The sequence below is a fragment of the Poecilia reticulata genome, linkage group LG22 (assembly GCF_000633615.1).
Source record: "Poecilia reticulata strain Guanapo linkage group LG22, Guppy_female_1.0+MT, whole genome shotgun sequence".
Classification (NCBI taxonomy): domain Eukaryota; kingdom Metazoa; phylum Chordata; class Actinopteri; order Cyprinodontiformes; family Poeciliidae; genus Poecilia; species Poecilia reticulata.
Window position 1 is genome coordinate 22,463,595 of NC_024352.1, and position 22,164 is coordinate 22,485,758.

At 35.7% G+C, this 22,164-nt stretch overlaps 1 protein-coding gene across 2 annotated transcripts in view; it reads right to left on the reverse strand.

The window, feature by feature from the left end:
• Positions 1–22,164, reverse strand: part of ltk (leukocyte receptor tyrosine kinase) — a 74,468-nt gene that overhangs the window by 35,947 nt on the left and 16,357 nt on the right. Inside the window, exons 2-7 of one of the 2 annotated variants that reach the window (XM_017302620.1) lie at positions 12,225–12,296; positions 9,233–9,376; positions 7,798–8,014; positions 7,658–7,723; positions 6,205–6,344; positions 3,995–4,132 (exon numbers count right to left, since the gene is read on the reverse strand). In XM_017302620.1, the coding sequence (XP_017158109.1) occupies positions 3,995–4,132; positions 6,205–6,344; positions 7,658–7,723; positions 7,798–8,014; positions 9,233–9,376; positions 12,225–12,296 (777 nt within the window). The remainder of the gene's footprint in view (positions 1–3,994; positions 4,133–6,204; positions 6,345–7,657; positions 7,724–7,797; positions 8,015–9,232; positions 9,377–12,224; positions 12,297–22,164) is intronic. The other variant, XM_017302621.1, reaches the window with a different exon arrangement.

A 22,164-nucleotide genomic window follows, 5' to 3' on the forward strand; every position in this document is an offset into this window, starting at 1 on the left:
TTTTTTAGGTGATCAATTATAATTTTCTCCAAATACAAAGTTGTTATTTGTATTAAAAATACAACAGTAGTATTATTCTTACAGGGTTATCTTATGTCACAATAATTTTTTTTCCTGCAGGAGTCTTCTATAGCAGAAGGAGGGACCAGGTGGGTTGGCATGCTTTTTTGTCTGTCGGCCATATTGGATTTTACAAAAATAATTTCTTACATTTGCAGCTGATGGCCAGTAGTTGATAGTGTATTTTATGAAGCATTAGTGTCCACTTCAGTGGTCTGTGTGCGTTTAAAACATAAAAATCCACAAGAAGCACAAGAAAATGGCTTTTAGATAGCTGTCCACTGTAGTGACCACCATGCATGAAAGGGTTAAACAGCACGGTCCCTTTAAGCAAACAAATAACCCTTTTCATTTTATAAAAATGTTATTTAATTTGCCCTGAATCTCGTTTGAAAGGGCCCCCGTTGTTTGAAATTTCACCTGAAATGAATTCACAGGCATAATCTGTACTTTTCTCAAATTATGGTCACTTGAAATAAAGATTTATGTGAGAAATTTATGGGCTTAACTCTGGGAGAGATGAGGAAGTGGAGTGAGAGGGAGTTTCCATCTTAAATGGAGACCGAAGCGTTTGCATCAGCCATGTGGGATCACAAGCTAAAGGTGTAATGCTGCTTTTAGAGCACCAGAAACATTCATCCATCCATTTTCTTTACACCCTTGTCCCTCTGTGGGGTTGGGAGGGTTGCTGGTGCCCATCTCCAGCTAACATACCAGGCGAGAAGCGGGGTCACCCTGGACAGGTCACCAGTCTGTCGCAGGGCAACACAGAGACACACAACCATGCACACACACACTCACACATAGGGACAATTTGGAGAGGCCAATTAACCTGACAGTCATGTTTTTGGACTGTGGGAGGAAACCGGAGAACTCGGAGAAAACCCACGCACGCACAGGGAGAACATGCAAACTCCATGCAGAAAGACCCCAGGCCGGGAATCGAACCCAGAACCTTCTTGCTGCAAGGCAACAGCTCTACCAACTGCGCCACTGTGCAGCCCACCAGAAACATCAGGGAAGAAATCAAAACAGAGACGTGAGTTCAGTAATCTTGTAAATATGGGTGGGATTAATTTGAGTAAATTCATTACACAGATTTTAATTTTAGAAGTAGTTAAATACTGTCTTTTCCAAAGCTGGAACCTTTGTTGCGTGTTTCTGGTACGGCGGTAAATCTGACGGACAAGCTACATCCGCAAAGCCGTGGATGAAAAAGCCTTTCGTTTGGGGAACACGGGTTAATTATTGCTTCAAAAACGATCTGAAGGGACTGCTGTTGTGTTCATGTTGTGCTAAAAGGTGTTAGCATATCAGAGAAGCTATTCAAGCCTAAAATAGCATCTCAATGCTAACCATGTTGTAGCAGCGCAAACGTCCTACTGACAACAATGTTCGCAAATTAATCCACATTTCTAAATATGTAATTTTAAATGAAGTTAAATTAGATTGTCAACATTCAAAAACTGAAAACTTTGCACCAATCTGACGGTTGAATGGCAGAAACTATGTTTGTTGTTGCGCTCACATGTCTATTCGCTCAATACTTTTGCAGTAAAAAGCTTTTTTGATTCAAATATATGGTGTACAATTAAAATCTGATTAACTTAAACAGGTTAAAAACAAATATAATTGTTGCTCAGCTCGTGTGTCCATTTAGTAATTTAGCAATAAAAAAGGGGTTTTAAATTATAAATGCTTATTTTGTCGAGAAATTGGTTTCAGTTAATGCAATTCATTTTGATTAAGAACTACAAACCCTGCAATTAACTCACTTAAAATTTTAAATCAAGTGTTTATACTCTAATATTTATGCTCACGTTGTCAAATTGTTCTAATTCATTCTCTTCTCAGCTGGACATTTTCTTGAATCTCAGTAAGCTATTTTTATGAACAGCACAATGTAATTTTTATGCTGTTAATTTGCCTTTACTGTCTTTTCACAGATTATTTTTATATTTTTACATCTGTGTGAATCCACATGCTTTGGCTTTTCTTTCACTTTGCTGCTGGCACACTTGAATTTCTCCTTGAGGAATAATTATTCCTTGTTATTTCTAACCTATTCCTGGTACCTTTTGACCTTTGCAGGTGTGGGTAAAGGTGGGATATTCAACAAGTTTAGGATATAGTTAGGGTGCACCGATTGCAGTTTTCCGGTTGATTACAGATCTTTTAAAACGCCTGACCTGCCGATTCCAATTTTGGCCAATATCAATTTTTTTTTTGTCTGAAATGTTGCTCAATATAGCAAGAACTAATAATAAAACATAATAATTAATATTATAATTAGCCAGGTCTATCAGTCAAACCGTTTTGACAGGAGAGCAAAAGAGGACAGTGGTTGATTTTTAGAGCTTTGCTGAGGTAGATAAAATCGGTGGATCAGATCGGCTTTACATGTAAACATCGGCCGATCACCGATCTCCCAAATTAAGAAAATCAGAACCAATAAATCGGTGCACCCTTAGGATATAGAAATAATCAAATTAGCTTAAACAGAAAACATATCAATAGAAAAATATTTAGTGTGAAATTAGCTACTCTGCATGTTATTTTGCTTGCTGAAGTCTTGAGAATTTACTTTTCTTACTATGAAGACAAAATATTCTTCTGAAAATTAGAAATAACTAATTTCAGAAGAAATAGCTCTTCTGATTTACCTTAAAGTATTTATTAAAATGAACAAAACAAACCCTTTACCTCCCATTTCGCCTGGATAAGGTGGTGTAGAGTCAGTAACGAAAAGCCAGAGTTTATTAAAATCACTTACAGGAAGTAAAATAAAAGGATTGCTCAGCACTGTGACCCGGTTCCTTCCCTCTGGGACAAACAGCTGAAGGAGCTCCGAGTGCTTCGGCTTCATTACTGCCTTTTGAGTCGCAGCAGGGTGAAAATGTTTCTTTACACGGCATGACTGATGTTTTCAAATCTAAGAGTCGGTATGTTTCTTAGCAGGAGGTAAAAAGAGTTCAATATCTTATTATTAGGAAATGCTAACTGATCATTATTGGCTTTATTTGCCAAGATTGTAAGATTTGCTACAAACAAGGAATTTAACTTAAGATGACATTTAAAATGTGTATAGAGAAAATTTTACAAAGTATTTTTGGTCTAGTTAAATCAGTGGTGTCCAAACTTTTTGTCACATGGCGCAAATCTAATTTCTAAAACTACTGAAAATCACAAATAACTTATGTATCAATCAATCAATCAAGTTTATCTGTATAGCATATTTCAGCAACAGGGTAGGTCAAAGTGCTTTATATCATAAAAAACTAAATTTCAACGTACAAATACAAAATGTAAAGACCTTTTTTACCTACAAAGCATGCTAATTTAACTAAACGAATAAAATAGATATTTTTTTTAAAGAATGAAGTGTGTACATCTGTCATATTATTGCGTATAGCCAACATTTTAAAAAAGAATTTTGCCTACTTGCATTATTAAAAGAAAGGCAACCAAAAAAAAAAAAAAATCAGAAAGAAAAGAAAATTCAGCCATAAGAACAGAATCACTTTTTGGATTATATTTGATGTATTTAGTCAGGTTTAGTTAATTAAAAGCAGATTTGGGTGGACCAAAGTTTGCTTTTGAGTGAAAGTCACTAAATAAATGTGTTACTATTTACTATAAAATTAAAGAAAATGGTTATTAAAATATAAATACAAGATTTGAATTTGTTTGCAATAATTTTACACAAATAAAAAACAATATTTTTTTTAAATTAACACCTTTGCTTGGCAGGTTGAATCTCTGCAGTCTTTGAATTGTAGTTGGCAGCAACTAAAGAATCAGTCCAGGGGCCACATGTGGCCCCCCGCCCACAGTTTGGACACCCCTGGTTTGTTTGTTTTGTTTTGTTTGGAAACTCTGAGGATAAGTCGTGTGAAAGCTGCTGAGGCGCAGAGAATGAGGAAGTGGCGCTCACCGCAGATCAACCCCTCGTCTTCTCCTAGCGGACAGTCGGTGTGGAAGTTACACACTTGGCTCTGATCGATGCAAACGTCCGAGTTCACGCAGTGGAAAGATTTTCCACACATGAGGTTCAGGTCCAGGGCCTCATCACCTGCAGTCACACAACAACTCCATGATTACTCAGCTTTCAAGACAAACAAGGAAACCTCTCAGTACGTAAATGTGACCTAAAATACAAGCGCTAAAACTCACCACTGAGATTATATTTGACCACATTTTATTAAACTTTAAGGCGGAACAGAGCCGATGAGTGTTTGCATATGGAAAAGAGAATTTAGTCCTTCACACTAGATGAATAGACTTAAAGCTACATCATGTAACATTTATTAAAAATGTTTTTTTTTTACATATATTTATAAAGACTGTCACCATGTTGTGAGACAAATAATGCAATGCACCATTCCCAGTCAGGAGCAACCAATCAGCGCCAGGAGGCGGGTCTTATTGTTGTTAATCACCTTCCTGTATGCTGCTCAATGTGCTAACAGTGGAAAAACAACTAATATGCTATGCTAACTAGCATTAGCATTTATGGCTGTAGCAAAGCAGAGAGGAAGGGAAGGAGGGGGAGCATGAGGATGATTGGCAGCGCTAAGACCCGCCTCCTGGCTCTGATTGGCTGTTTCTGACTGAGTGGTGTATTTCTGCAGTTAGTACTGGGAGCACTGGGAGAAGACATAAAAGTTATATACTGCAGCTTCAAACCATCCCCATTTTCTTCTGATGAATAATAAAATGTTCTTTCTAAGAATAGTTATACAGTTTAAGACATAAAGTCCCACTGCAGGTGTTTTTGTCTTGCTAACTCAGAATAAGATTAACAGACTGAACTCCGGAGGTGAGGTAATGCTTTGGTCCTGATCTTAAGATATGCACCGACGATTTAAAGCAGCGTCTCAAATTCACACGGCAATCCAGATCTGGACCCGACAGCGAGGAAATATAATCCCTGGCAACAAGATTTTAGAGCAGTGATGTGAAGCAGATGTTTAAAGAAACTGTGCAGGGAAGATCGTATAGACGGGGAACTTGAAGAATTTGGCAATTTGTGGATTTGATCTTTTAAGTGAGGGTAAGACTCAAGAGATCTGGAGGTTTTAATTTGATGTTTGAGCACCAGATGATTTGCATAAACACAAAATCTTACAAAGTAACTTTGCTGTAGATTAGTGTAAATATTTTAGTACACTTGAAATAAGACAAAACTAACTTACAAGTAAGTTTGCAGCAAAATATTGGAGCTTTTTAAAGTAAATAATTCCTTAAAAATGATGAGAAAGTACTAGTTCCACTTATAACATTGGAAAAATGTTTTGTTATAAGTGGAACTAGTACTTTATTAAATAAGGAAGTATTTAATAAAAATAAATCCTATATTTTCCTGAAAATTTACTTGTAAGTTAATTTTGTCTTATTTCAAGAGTTCTAAGATATTTGCAATAAAAACTAGACCAAAAACAGTTGGTAAGATTTTGTGCTTTTGCAGTGTAAAAAAGCAAAAAGATTTTTGTTATTTATTTATGTTAAAGAAGAAATTTCAGAAAACACTGACTTGAAAGTTTGAGCCAATAACCAATATTTCCAGCTGTTACACGCAGGTCTGTAAAAAAGTAAGATACCACTTAAAATAATTTGTTTCTCTGATTTCACTTTTTCTAGGTTTATGTTTGAGTAAAATTTACTTTGTTCTTTTATTCTATGAACTACTGACAGCATGTCCCTGAAATTCAAAGCAGTAATTTAGTATTTATTTGCAGAAAATGAGAAATGGCAAAATAACAAAAAAGATGCAGTGCTGTCAGAGCTCAATGCAAAGAAAACAAGTTTATATTGATTTAGAAACAACAATATTAATGTTTTAACTCAGGAAGAGTTCAGAAATCAGTGTTTGATGGAATAACCAGGAGGTTTTCACTGCAGTGGGCTCTTAGTTTTTTTCCCCATTGATGTACATTTAACAGCCTTTAAACAGTGAAAATAAACTTAATTGATGCATAATGTATATTTGCTGTTTGAACTATTAAATCAAGCTGCAACAACTGTTTTTAGAGGATGTCGCAAGTATTTGTGCAAGATCTAAACTGAGTTTCTAATGAAATTATTGAACATTTTGAACAAGGTTGCATAAAAACCAAACTGAGCTGCAGAATAAACACAACTCACCTGAGCCACAGTCGATGAAATCCAGAGAGTCCAGAGCCACAGCAGCTTCCCCTTCACCCACACAGGAAGTGTAGAGCAGCGTCACTTGAATCGGTTCATCCATCTGACCAATCACAGCTTTATAAACCTGCCATTCGTTCCTGGTCGAAGGACAGCAGAGAAAGGATTTTAGTAATTCATTTCTGGAAACTTCTGTAGTTGGAAACATAAAAATATAACTTAGATTTTTATTGTCCTGTTTTCAATCAGTTAGGATTACCAACATTTATTATGTTTACCAAATGACAGAATAATAACCTTTTTTAGAGGTTTTCTCAATAGTTTGCTGGAATCTTTAATAAACAGACATGGAGAAAGAAACAGGAAATATAAACAAAACAAAAACCCTGAAACTAACATAAACAAAAGAAAAAGAAATGTTACTCAAAGGCAATAATTTAAAAACTCAAAAAATGATAATTACAAATGGTCTAATACAAGATCAAAACACGCACATCATGATGCTGCCACCACGGTACGCTGTGTGAAGCTTTTTCCACCAAAACACTGATTACTATGAGCAAAAACTTCAAGATTTTTGACCCTGAGTGCATTTTTAAATTGTAACCTGGTTTTTAATGTTGCTTTCTGAGTGACGGCTTCTTCCTCTTTGAGTGGCATTTCAGGCCATGGCAGTGTCTTTTTATATATGATGTCTGGAAATATTTACCAATTTGAGCAAATAAAAGTTTCACCTTCAGGTTTCTGGAAATTTATACACTGCTCAAAAAAATAAAGGGTGTAACACTTAAACAACACAATAAAACTCCAAGTAAATCAAACTTCTGTGAAATCAAACTGTCCACTTAGGAAGCAACACTGATTGACAACAGGGACCCTCGTCTGGTCAATCAGTGTTGCTTCCTAAGTGGACAGTTTGATTTCACAGAAGTTTGATTTACTTGGAGTTTTATTGTGTTGTTTAAGTGTTCCCTTTATTTTAGTGAGCAGTATATTTTGCTGATTTCCTTACATTTTCCCATTTACCTCAAATTCTGTGAAATAACATTTAAAAAGTTTCAGAAAGTGACGTTTGCTCACTTCTTCTGTACGACATGAATGGCGAGCTGAATAAATGGAAACGCTGTGTGTGTGCGTGTGTGTGTGTGTGCTTCATAATGAAATTGCAAAGTCCATTACTGCAGAGATACTCATAAAGCCAGACTTACTGTACATGCCCATCCATCCTCTCTTCTGTCCTTACCAATTACATCTAAATAAATCTGCGGCCCACATCCAGAGACACGAATGCTTTTAGCTGGTCTAAAAATGGCTGCACTTCAGCATCGCATCAATAGGAAATACCTGCCTACGGTTTCCAAACAATACTCAAGGGTAGGTCTGTTGTTCCTCAATACACAGTTCTGCCTCAAATTAAATCTTCATTTTCTTAGCTCTGCTAGCATCTGCTGACCTTGTTCTCTCTGGAGGAATGTCACCTTTCTTTGTTTGAATCTGGACGTTGTTTACTTTCATTCTACTAGAGAAGCACAAAACAAACTAATGAGCTCAGAACAACATTATTGAGACAAAGTCGGACTTGTTCATGGCTACCTGTGGGTGTCTGGTCTCCTCTGGTTGAGAACCTCGGAGTGAACGATCAAATCTGACAGCAGAGGTTTGATCAGGACCGTCAGGTTGCCCAAAGTCGGACCGGACTCATAGAGAGCAACCTGCAGGATGCACTGTCTGTTGCTCCCAGGCAAGACCGGACTTATTATTTGGTGCTCACATTTCTCTGCATCAGACGGACTCAGAAGAAGAAAATGCCCTGAGGGGACAAAACAAAGAAGAACCATCTATTTAGATGTATTTTAAACAGGAACTATGTTGCAAAATTTTGCATGTATTTATATTTCCATTTGGGTTTCTACTTTGCAAAAATACAACTTTTTACCAAGCATTATTGTCTAGTTTCTACTACTCTTGAAATAAGACAAACTACAAAACTTCTCAGCAAGATATGGAAGCTTGTTTTAGGTTAATAAAGCCTTAATATTTATGAAACACTCAAAGTAAAAAGAGATTTTAATATCAATGTTTGAGTATCAGCTGATTTAGAGTAACTACACTGAAAAAACACAAAATCTTACCAAGTAATTTTGGTCTAGATTAGTGCAAATTTTTAGCATACTTGAAATAAGACAGAACTTAACTATTTCAGCAAGATATAGGAGGTCGTTTTAAGACGATAATTATTTAATATTGATGGAAAAGTACTAGCTCCACTAACAGATTATTTCACTTATAACAAGACATTTTTCCTATAACACAAATAATCTGGCAATGGAACTAGCACTTTTTCATCAATGTTAAGAAATTGTTTACTGAAAATAATACCCTATATTTGCTGAAAATTTACTTATAAGTTAGTTTTATCTTTTTTCAAGCATACTAAGATGTTTTACAGAGTGCTGCTTCTTAAAACAGCCCAAACGCTTAAATAAACGCACCCAGCTGGTTTCTTGGCAGTAATTTTAGGTTTTCCTGGCATCTGGAAAATGAGCTGTTTCAAAAACCTTCCAAATGTAACGGCACAAATCAGCAGGCCCAGCCTGTTACCTAGCAACCCCAGCGGAACTCTGCCCTGCTACCCAGCAACCCCAGTGGAACTCTGCCCTGTTACCCAGCAACCCCAGTGGAACTCTGCCCTGNGTGGAACTCTGCCCTGTTACCCAGCAACCCCAGTGGAACTCTGCCCTGTTACTCAGCAACCCCAGCGGAACTCTGCCCTCAGCTAGCTACCCTAGCTACCCAAGATTTAAAGTGACAAGAGACCCTAAAACAGCTCATTATGAAATGAGCTCAAACTGTGACTAAAATATAATTATCTAAGAATGATTATGTGTAAAAATGTAAAGAACATGTCAGTCCTATCCTAACCTGTTCAAGGAAGCATAATAGGTCACCTTTAAAACATCTTAGATCTCACATTTGGTCAAACTAAAATGAGCGAAATGCAAATCGATAATTCATCAGTGAGTCTCACCATCAGATCGGCCCAGAGAGTGATCGATTTCAGGCGTCGTCCTGGTGCCTTTGAGCTGCTGAGGTGAAACCACTGACCAGTCACTGTGAGTGTTGTTGTAAGTGAAAGTCCAGTAGCACAACGACTCAAAATCACAAGAAGTAACTGCAACATAATCAGGGGTTAGTCATCTTCAGCATGAAACGCTTTGAACAAACCTTTTATTTTCAGAGAGGAGTGATTATGCAATTTGAAACTGTGATAAAAAAACAAACAAAAAAATTATTTTCTGCCTGAAACAGAGGATCTAAAACATGGCCCGGGGGCCAAATCTGGCCCACCACAGCTTCTTATGTGGCCAAATTACATCAATATGCCCCTCAAGCTTTTCACAAATCTGCAAGATTCACGCAAATTTCACACAAAATCAACAGAACCCCACATTTTTTCTGATTTTACTGCAAATTTTTCTCAAAATTGGTCAGAAACATTGGATTCAAGTCACAGCTGCCTCAGCCGTACTAGATGTCAAATTATAGTCTGTGATTAAAAAGTCACATTTGACATCATAAATTAGTGCAAATATCGTAAAAAAATTCCTTGCAATTAAATTTCTAAATTAAATTTCTAAATTAAATTTCTAAATTAGCACCACAAAATCTGTGATTCTGAATGCAAAACCACACAAAAAGAATAAAAACCCAGGCGGGATTGATCAGTGTGAGAAGATGTTTTATTTAACTTTAAGATACAGTTATTGAATGATGAAACAAACAGCTATTTATTAATATTTTAACATTTTAATGGGTATCAATACATTTTGGTACAACTGGCCCTTTAAGAACATTCAGATTATTGATGAAAATGAAAATGAGTTTGACTCCTGTGACCTAAAGTATCTTTGGGTCACGTCAACAAGTGACAGCAGGATAAAGCAGGAGAGGAACTGAATAATTGAGGCAAAGTCTGCAGTGTAACGGGGAATATTTTGGTATGTTATGCTCAAAAAATAGTTAAAAAGGATTAAAAAAACACTTTACAACTCAACTGCTAGACTAAGTGTTTATTTGACACTTAGTGTCAAATAAACACTTAGTGTTTATTTGACAAGGTTTAGACACAGGTCAAGGTTTAGACACAGGTTTAGAGAAAACCAAACAGGTTTTCTCTAAACCTGTTTGGTTTAGAGAAAATCTACAATAAATTCAAACTGAAGCTGAAGCAGTTTTCTGTTTTAAAAATTTCCCCTGTCTTTCATCACTTAGCTCTGGAGAAAGGAAGATATAAATAATTTATAATCATCAAATTATCTTGACATCCGTGCCTCTGATGAATGAATGTAAACCTAAACTAAAAACAGGGAAAAGCACACAAAGCCGAAGCAAAACAGAGGTAAAATCTATGTTGGCAAAAGCAAAATAACAAATAAAAAATCAACTTGGTCCAACTCCACAGTGGGTGCAACACTTAAAAACATCAAAACATGTCAAAAACCTCATGATTAACTAATGTTTTACATAAGACGTGCGGCTTCACCCGACTTAAACTCAGTTTATGGCAGGCAGGCAGGTCGGCTGTAAAGCCTGAGTGGTTGTGAGTCTGTGGGGGGCTGATGAACAGGATCAGAGGAGGAACTCATTCAAGATGTCATGTGATTAATGAAGAGGAAACAGCCACCATAAAACTAATAACACTAAATCCCTCTGGTTCCAAAAAAACCCCACAGAAATACGAGACGTATCATTAAACTGTTGCTTCACAGATGCCCTCTGTCAACACTTGAAGCGTCCTAAAAATATCCGTCCTCTGATTGAAAGTGTTTCTCTGAGCAGCTTCCACGCAGAGTTTTCACGTAACAAAGAAGAGATGAAACATTAACTTTTAATGCAGACCATGTATGTTTCATTTCGGTTTCTTGTTGCTCAGTCCCCAGATATGCATTTGGAATTTATTTCAATGTTTTATCTCTTTATTTTATGAAGAGGGTCCCTGAATTTCAGGTCCCTTTTCATTGCATAAGGCACAAAAACGTAATATATTACACTTTATTTATTTATTTTTTGTCAATTGTATTGTCATGAAAAGCATTCTTGATTTTTCTGACATTTTAATTTTCCATTGATATCAAGTTCAGTTAAAGTCTAAAAAGATTCTGCAGATTTCTCCCCAAATATGCAAAATAGACATTTTAAGTATTTTTTAGTTTCAAAACTGGAGTAAACTTTGATTATTCAAATCCATTTCTGTTTTTTTTTTATTTAGTTTTTGAAAAGTTTCTAAATGATAAAATATGCATTATATATGTTGTAAATTGCATTGTAAATTTCACTGTTTGACATTAAATCAGAATAAACTGACAGTCATGTCAATAAATTTGAATATATATCCCTGAGTCCTGTTTTTCAGATTAAAAATATCTTAAAATAACAACATTTACGCAGGTATTGAATACTCTTTTTATCAAGTCCACATTACTGTAATAAAATGTGATTTTTGTTACTGATTTGATGTATTATTCTTATTTTAAAAGTCATGTTTTCATTAAACGTAAGGGAAAAAATTCTAAATTAACAGAAATAAAGGCTTTCAAACATTTATCGGAGAGTAAATAATTTATATGATTTGTTTTATTTAGTGGTTAAGTTAACTTTTCAATAATATTTAATTCATTGCTTGTGTCTGTGTGGAACAATCTAGTTTCAACACTATCTAAAATATTATGAATGTTGTGGCAAAAAACAGAAAAGATCAAATAAAAATGTGCATAAAAAACAATAAAAAGACATTAATTAGAAACATTAAAGAGTCAACAAAACAAAAAAATAGAAATATTGATCAAAGAAAATGTAAAATCTACTAATATCAACACAACGAAAGTTATAAAAACATAAAACAAGAAAAGACTAAAACTGTGCCGGAGCCTGGGGTCAAAACGCTCAGATTCACATTCATCTAATTATCTCAAATCATCGTCAAAATATTCAGTTTAACCGTCTGAACACATCAGTCTTACTCTGGCTGTCGTCCTCCAGGTGAGGCAGAAACTCGTCTGAGAAGTAAGAAAACGTCTGCCAGGCGTTGCTTACTGCAAACAAACAGAGAGGAAGAGACATTTTCCACTTTGGCTAAAAAGACAAACAACATTCTGCCTGGTTGGAGGAGAAAATATTCAAGTTAGATAAGGACTGAAGAGACGGAGCATCGAGAAACATCATTTATTAGCTGAATATATGCACAAACAGACTGAGCGCAGGACCAGCCGTCCTTCTTCACTACGTCCATTTCCTGCCAGTAAACAAAACCGTTCAGCTTCAATGTTTGTGTGTCACTTTATTTTCTTCTAAAGTTTTAATTGAAGTTTATTTCAGCTCTGCTTTTTGCAGAAAAACCAAAAGATTTCCAAACTGCTAAAAACTACTTGGAAGAGTAAAATATACAAGAATAAAAAATATGTTTCAGGAAGTCACATCAAGATTATGAATGTTCTCTAAATGGGCATTAGTGGCTACATATACTGATAAAATTACATGTTAAGATGTTAAATTATGAGTAAGCAGCTTTCTCTGCATTTAATGGGTGTCCAAAGTGCGGTCCGAGGGCCATTTGTGGGCCTTGGAATGAGTTTGTGTGGTCCTTGAAAAATGGTTCAAATTTGGCCTCTGGCTTATGGAGCAGAAACTGATTATATGGACACTTTTTAAAACTGTTTTAGGGTAAGATTTCCATGGCAAGTTCATATCTTACAACATGAATAATTTTTCTTTCATTAGCAGATGATAGCATACCACAAACATCCAACAACTTTTCACTCCGAAATTAAGGTTTTAAAAGAAAATTCTCATTTTTTTACTGCTGGAAATGAACCAAAAACAATTTATAGACCAAGAAAATAGAAAACAATTGGCTAAAAAAAATTAAATAAATGTAAGCATTACTGCTAATTTCATACTAATTTTGGTTTCAGTAAAAAAAACCCTAACTTTTTCAGTTTATTGTTGAGCAGGTAAGAGAGAAACAACATGATTTTTGCATGTTTTAATGGAGAGAAAAGGATAATTTTGTCCCCTGAAGTTTTTCAACTTGGGGATTTTGACCCTTTATACAAAAGTTTGGACATCACTGTCTTAAAGTTAAATACTATTTAACAACTTTTCATTTGGCAGAATGTAAAGAAATAAACACACAACTATTTATGTGTCTCTCTACAGTCCAAAACACCAAATAAAAAGTTCAGTTTGAACTAAAATAGACGTTTCAATCATTTAATGAGCATAAATAGAGATACAAACTTATCTTGCAGATAAAATCTTTCCTGATAGGCTGGTTAGGGTTCCTAAAATGAATATTTTACATGTGGTTTAGCAAATTATATATTATAAACCCTCAAAAATGAGAAAAGCTTTGAGCTACTGACTGAGAGTGACGGACTGGGCTCTGGACACGTGATGTGGCTTCGTCATGCTAACTAGCATGACGAATGGACCAAAGAGGACAGACAGGATTACATCTCTGCCACTTCAATCTGGCGCTGATCTCTGAATAGTAGCATGACTGTTTCTCTGCTGCCTGTAAGGCGAAGGTCAAACAAGTCAAGCAGAACAAACTGAGGTTTTCAAGAACAGCGGTTTTCCTTTTTATCCTAATCGGTTAGAGACGTTAATGACAAGGAGGTGAAAGGCGGCCGAGCTATTTATTGACAAATATGGAATGAAAGCTGCCTTACAGAGACTGCTGAAAATCTTAAAAATAAACTGGAAAATGTCAAAGATCTAAAAAAAGTGGGATAAACATTGACAGACTTTAATTGCCATAAAACCCTTTAGCAGTGAAGCTGCTCTACAACTTCTTTCTTTTCTACCACATTCAGTAGAAAAAAAAACACTTTTATACAAAGATATAATTTACAACAGCAACAAATGTGATGAGAACTCGAGGCTTTTAGAAAGTGAGCAAACATGCAGCTCTTTGATCAGAAACACAGAAACATTTGCAAATAAAAGTTAAGTCAACAAGAAGATTGTTTTGGTTTTGACTCAGAATCAATCAATCAATCAAATTTTATTTGTACAGCACATTTCAGCAACAAGGAAAAACAAGTTGTCTAAACATTGTTTTGTAAGTTCATTAATATAGAATTGTGAGTTTTAACTTAACCATATAATTATTTCACAATATGCAAGAAAAATCTGCCCTCATCTGGTGAAAGAGCCACATTTCTCTGTTATTTTTACTCACAATATCAAGTTAAAAAAACAACATATTTTACTTTATAATAATTTAAATTCTTGTTTCAAATTGCATGAACAACATTTCTGATCTGATAATGAATTTTATTAAACGTCACGATGAATCCAGCTCAGAAACATTTAGTTTGAACAGAACATTAAAATAAACAGGAGACAGATTAATGTAACACACTTCCATCTCAGGATACAGAAACATGCCGCTAAGCATTCTGGGAAATAGTTCCCACTCCTGTCTTTTTCTTCTTTTAGTATTTTTAAGTGCCAACCTAAAACTCTTGGATGTTTGACGAAATTAATAAAAAGTTAACACAACTAAGTTTATCTTTTGCAAATTCACATTTAGGCTCGAAATCTAAAACTCATTGAATTTATGAGACTTTAAAGAGAAGAAGATAGCAGACACAACTAAAAGTGGCTCAAATGTTTCACAGTCAAAGAGTAAACGTTGCAATTAGCTGCTTAAAAGTAGGTAAAACTAAGCAACTTCTAATAATATTCCACTTCCTCGTTCTGTTAGTGCCATTTGTTCTATAAAAGGTAAGACTGTCTGAATAGCTTCAACAGTTTCATTCAGCCGTGAAAGGACAGATTCACAACCTCTCTGTGTCTCACACATCCCCTAATTCATCAAATTCACTTTCTCTGCACACGCAAGTGGAAAATAGATACAAACACAGATGTGTTTTCAGCTGAATGATGCAGAAAGAACAGAAAATCAGAGGATCATGCCATGCACTGCTCATGTTCACAGCTAGCTAGCACGTATCTTTTTTTCAGCTAAAACATTCATTCATTCATTCATCACTGCAAAAACACAAAAAGGATTTCTGGTCCAGTTTCTAGTGAAAATATCTTAGTTCACTTGAAACAAGACAAAACTAACCTATAAGCAACTATTCAGCTAGATATAAAGGATTGTTTTAAGTGAACGATTCCTTAAAATTTCAGAAAAAGTACAAGCTTCGTTCTAGTTATTTAGAAGTACTACACTGCAAAAACACAAAATCTTACCAAATATTTTTGGATTTGTTTCTAGTTTTAAAATAAGACTAAACTACAAAACATCTCAGCAAGACATATGATCTTGTTTAAAGTCTACTCCTCCTTAAAACTGATGAAAAAGTGCGAAAAATGTCTTGTAATAAGTGAAATAATCTGTCAATGGAACAAATAATTTTTATAAATATTAAAGAACTATTTATTGTTGAAAAGTTATTTTTGTCTTGTAAGTGTAGTAAGATATTTGCACTGTAAACTAGACATAAAAACTTGGTAAGACTTTGTTTTTATTGGGTTTTCTCAACTTCAGTTGTATCTTGTTCTGTTATTCTGCATCTATAATGTATGAAGGAGAATTAAAAACATTGTAGATAAAAGAAAAAATGGTCACAGAGAATACATTTCTACCAAAACATTTAGAAAATATAACCAAACTAGTTCCACTCGTACTTTTTCCATCAATATTATTGACTTAAACAAGCTCCTATTTCTTGCTAAAAAGTTAGTTTTGCCTTATTTCAAGTGAAGAAAGATACTTGAGATTTTGTATATTTGCAGTGCTGTAACTTTATTATTTTTCTCTGCCATTGGTGGGTTTTGTTTTCTAAAGATAACCCATCTTACCATGACTCAGGACTTAAACATGAAAGCTTGAATTCCTCTGCTTGAGGCATAAACTGACCCCCTGGAGAGAGAAAACAATGGCCTCAGACTTAGAGGAGCTCACTCCCCACCCAGCATCTTCACGCTCAAAAGGTCACAATTCATTTCTCCACCATGTAACATCTAAAATCTGTTCCTTTCACTCATCCTTTCTGCTGACATTTCACGGCCACAGCAGGGCTACCCGGTTCAACTCAGAAAGCAGAGCTTTCCATAAATGGTTTCAGACGGTCTACGTTTCAAAGAATTATTCTTGTACTTTCTGCCTGTGGTCCAGATGTCTAAAATATTGCAGCTTCTGATGGAAAAACAGCAGTTTAGTCCTTAAAGATGAAGAGTTTCAGGTTTTTTCTTTTCCTGGATCCATTATAAGACACAACCTGACACAAGTACCACAATTGACTTTTAACTTTTTAATGTGAAAAGTAGCTAAAAGATGTAAAATAAACTGAGACTCGGTCATGGCGTAGAGCCGCTCAAAGGAATCGAATCGCTCATGAATGACTCACAACTACTCTCAACAAGTATTTCTTGACTTCCTCCAATCTTATAATCTTTAAGTGATTTGCTTTCCACCAGTATCTTCTGCTTTTCTTTCGAGTGACCCGGTTTTAAGCACTTATCTACTATTTTTTAAGCTAGCTTTAACGTCCCTTGTTGAGCTGACGTCACGGCTAATAAACGGTCGTTTCCATGCAGTACCTAGCAGTGCACGGTTAGTAATGGTTATGTCTGTTTTTACAGCTGCAGAAACAAATCTGGAATCCTGAGACTGGTTCTGTTTTGACTCCAAATGTTTGATGGACCAGCCAGAGAAAATAACTACGTTTGACTCCTTATCCAGCACTACAGACAAAAAAAAAAATAGCAAAATCCGTCATTTATGCACCATCACTTTTAATCTAATAACACCATTTCGACATGATTCCTTCACTCAGATGTTATTCTTCAAGGTCAGGGCCCGGAGTGTTCTGATAATAAAAATAATATTCAAAAATTGTGTTTTTAATCACTTTGCTATATTACTGTGTTTGTGGCTGCAGAAAGATAGATTCCCTGGGTGCCGGTTTGTTAGGTATCCACGCTGCCATCCCTGACTGATGGCAGCCTGGAGGCTGTCCTGACTTCCTGTGTCATCTGTGGTTTAATATTAGCATGACAGCAAACATATCAAACACAACCACGTCTAGACTGTGGTTGGAGTTAATCTGTTATAATCAGTGTGCACCAGATTCACCAGCTCTTCCCAGTCTGTGGTTTCCCACATGGAGTGTGTGGTAACTGGCTGCATGTAGACACACCCGGTATACATAGAACAAGTCTCTCTGTTCCCAATGGAGCCGCCCACAACCTCACAAAGTGCAGCAGGAGAGGAGTCCAGAGCAACATAATTGAATTTACCAGAAAGTTTAAAGAAGGCCGCAGGTTTTTAAATCTGCTGCCCTGCCGTGACTGCGCGTATGTTCTCACAGGCAGTGTCTGCTTCAGCATGTAAACACAGACGGAAATAATGCTGCTGAACGTCTCTGGGAGATAAAACGGCCACAGGTACCAGTTCAAAATCTGGGCAACACATGTCCACAGATTTAAAAGCCAAAAGCTTTTAAAATACGTGAGTTACTCTGTATTTCCTGCAAGCTTGGCTATCCTTAAATATGATGAATCCATGCAACCTGAAGGGATTAATCGTGATTAATTAATCATTTAAATAGTCAAATAATTTAGTAATCGATTAATTGTGAACTGGAGTTATAGACTCAAAAAAGAGTCATTTGCTGAAAGAGCAACATATTCAGAGCTGTAATTAAGCCCAAACTGTACAAAACATATGATACATACAAATTTTGAATTTAAAATAAAAAGTAACCATTGTCTGTCCTCAGGTGGAAGTTTTAGCTTCATCTAGTCCAAATTATGTTAAAATTATTCTATTAAGCACATTTTTCTATCCAATTATTAATCTATTAATCCAACAATAATCAAAAGATCAGCCCTTCAGTCTATAGCTGCAGATGCCTCCTCTGCTGGTAATTAATGCTGTTGTTGCATTTTAGGCTATGACATTTTTTTATTTTCTTATTTTCGAAAGGAATTGAATTATTTGCTTATCTGCATCTTTTAGTGTATTTCTAATATTGTATGGGGGGGATTATTTGTTTGTAAACACAGTGGATGCGCGCGCAACTTGACAGCCGGAAGAGCCGCCGCCTTTAAACCCTCGCTCGTTGCCATGGTTACACGCATTGTTTTAACATTAGCTAGCCGTTCGTCGCAGCGCGATAAAATAAGTGTTGCTACTAAATTCACATTATTCAATGAGATGAGTGTTGAAGACAGTAAGCATTAAAGGCAGGCGAGTCAATAAATGACGAGAGAAAAATGCCCCAAACGCCGGATATTAACCAGCTATTTTGTAAAAACCGGATAAAGTAACTCGGTGCAGAGCGTCTGGAAAGGCTGCAGTATCTACAGCCGGTGGATCTGAGCCTCTAGAAGTGATTGCAACTGTGGAGTTATGAGCAAAATAAAGCTCTCCTGTGAGTATTCATTGCAGTTATAACTCTGAAGGGCTCAGCTTCTGGGTTTTTTTTCTGATCAAAGAGCCACTTTAGACCTGCAGGAAGACACAAGGGTCAATTTCTGTAGTAAGGAAATTGTGTTTGTGTCCCGTCAGCATTAATGAGTCTGCTAGTGCAGCAGGGGGAAAGTGAAACAGAGGAGGAGTTGTATTTTCTGTGCCTTTATGTAATCAGTTTTCTGTTTTCCTTTGCTCTCATTTGTCTGTTCTGCTTCCCTCAGAGTGTTACCGCAAGTACACATGTGGGATGTAAAGAAAACGATGCATATTAGGCAGCTGAAATGAAAACAAGATGTCTCCAGGAATCAAGTCAGGGTGTTAAATGTTCCCCAACACGTATCTCTAGAAAACCAGCATCAGTCTTTGCTGAAGTAGCTGTTTGATGTTTCTGCAGTTCATTTTCAATTCTGATGTATTTGAAAACTGTTTCTTGCTTTTTAAAACCTTTTATGATTGTGGAAAATAAAAAAAAATCAGAATATAAACCTTATGATTGTGGAATGATGCAACAATTGACATGAATTGTGAATTTAAGAAAGAAATCCTAAATCCAAATCAGTTTTTTTTTTAATTATTTGTTTAAAAAATATATAAATATATTATTTGAAAACAAAAAATACAATCAGTTCAATCTAATCATGTTGCCAGATTCCATTTGTCCACCTTGCTATAAAAAGCCTGTGCAACATATTTCAGTCTTTTATTAAAGTTTCTAAAACATTTCCAATCATCCAAGCGGACAGCAATGAATCACTGATTTTAGAGCAATCACAGCTGCTGACCGAGTTTGTTGCGTCAGTGGAAAACGACTACATTAAGTCATTAATTTTGCAGCAATCTTTCATACTGAGCATAACAAAAATCCTCATTGTACAGAACAAAATGTTCATATTTATTGAATTTAACCCCGTAAAAGTCGGTTTTAGCGATTAATGTGTCTTTAAAATAAACAAACTATATGAAAAAATTCTGGAAGTGAATTGAAGAAGAAGAATTTTGGATACAAGTTGGTTTGTATCCAAATAATCCTGAAGAGATAATGATCATTTTATTTAGTTTAAGAACTAAAATTCAATAAAATTACCATGAAAAATTTAAAATTCACCACAAATACAAAACCTGGTCAACAGCCAAAGTAATACAAAGATAAAATAAAATTCAAAAAGAACCCAGAAGATTAAAAAAAGCAACATTTTTCTTCTCTTTCTTTGAATTTTAGCTGAAAGATGCGAAAATATGTGCGTTTGTCCTTTACGCTTCGTGTTACACAGCTTTACAATTTCATTGTGTCCTGAATGAGCGGGACATTTCAGCATATAGTGAAGAAAATAACACTCAGTTTTTAGGAATCTTTGTTCTGCCTCATCTCACATACCCTTTTGTAAAACTAAGAAAAAAAAATCCAACGCAAGCAGGAATGAATCCCGCGCTAAATGCACAACAAGATGCGTTTTCTTCACAGGTGGAACATTTACAGCTGTGCAGAGAGCGTGTCGATAACCCTCATCACCTCCATTCAAGCGTGAGTCACTGTGTGGATCAGTTCACGGTGTTTATTCCCCTGCAGAAAGATGCATGAGTGGACCAGAGCTGTAATTCTGTGTAATCATAGAAGCTGTTCCTGTCAGATCTGAAAAGAAAATGCAACAAACCTTGAAAGTAGGAGCAAAAACGAAGAAATGTGGATAGTTTGACAGGTAAAACAGAGGTGATGCTACACACTAATTAATTTTGAATATGGATTTTAAGGAGTATGCTTGGGAACGTAATTCACCTACAGCACTCACAGCTGAAGAGCCTGAATGCATTTTCAAGTTAGTTGTTGCTGAAGACATTATGTAAGACGTTCATGAACATGTCGCAGTGTGTGCCACTTTGAAAAAGCATTTATTGGCCTGATTACCAGATCTGCATAATAATAATTAAAAAACATCAAAATAAAACCTGTTTGACACCATAAAGTCGGATAAAATACACTGCTCAAAAAAATAAAGGGAACACTTAAACAGCACAATGTAACTCCAATTAAATCAAACTTCTGTGAAATCAAACTGTCCACTTAGGAAGCAACGCTGATCGACAACGGGGACCCTCGTCGGGTCAATCAGTGTTGCTTCCTAAGTGGACAGTTTGATTTCACAGAAGTTTGATTTACTTGGAGTTATATTGTGTTGTTTAAGTGTTCCCTTTATTTTTTTGAGCAGTGTATATCTAAAACAAACTCATTATTTTTCAATCAAAAATTGTTGATATCTAGCAGTTTTGTGACTTCAGAAAACCACAGTTGATGCATTTCCATTGACCCTATAATTTCACAAATTGGAATTACGAAAATAAATTAGCTTAATGAAAACACGGCAATTTTGGAAAAAAAACTTGTTTTTTGTTTAAAAGCTTTTGTGCTAGGATATTTTCACATGTATCAAAGTGAGTTTAGTTTGCAAAACTGCAAATGAAAAACTTTTTTCCACATCACACGAGTCGTAATCAACAATGGGATGTTACTACTGGTGGAAACGACAAAGAAGACAACAGGAAGTGGTAGGATGATGGCACTGCATATTTTTTAATGACTTATTGCATGAACAAACTTATTCCCTTGTGATTTTAATTGCATTTCTTATTTAATTGATACATCGCAATCACGAAACCGTGTTTGTTCAACACAAAGTTTTGCACACATTGGCAAGTAAGAGGAATAATCAAATTTTACTGAAAAAAAACTGTTACTGTTTAGTATCACATATGATCTCATCTCACAGATTCAGCTTAAAAAGGGCGCGAAGGCATTGCAGTGATTGGTCAAAAAGGAAGGACATGCAGAAAACTGAGGTGATTGGTCAAGTTTGCAGAAAAGTTATGAAATTTGAGAATAACGACAGACTCTGCAACTTCCTGGAGGGACTGAATAGAGGCGAAGAATCAACCAAAAAGGGGCAGTTGTACCTAAATTACTCAGAGTATCAATGAACCACCCAGGAGGTCAGAAAGGAACAACACTTGCCTGAGGTAAGGTCAAAGTTCAAGATTCAACATCTAGAATTCATATCAAAACCACTGCAGATCAAAATCACACAAACTCCATTCCACCTGGGCCAACATGGAGGTCTAATGAGACAAAAGTGAAAAAGTTAATCTAGATTCATGACAACAATGTGTCTTTTTCAGTGGGAAGATAAAAGTATGGTCTGAATTTTAGGAAATTTAGGACATCTCGCTTATCACATAACGGATTTAGGCACCGAGCCCCAAAGCAACTCTGCAGGGAAAAGCAAGTATAGACAGTAGGTGGATGGATGTTGTTAATAAAGGATTATTTAAGGGTCTTATAAGTTTAAATTTCTGTGTAGGAGAACTAAAACCATATTTTCAACTCTCGAAAGGCCTCGACAACACTGATGACATTAAACGGAAAGGTCACTATCAGTAATTATGTTCCTGAGATGAAGGAGAGTCGGAGCGTAACC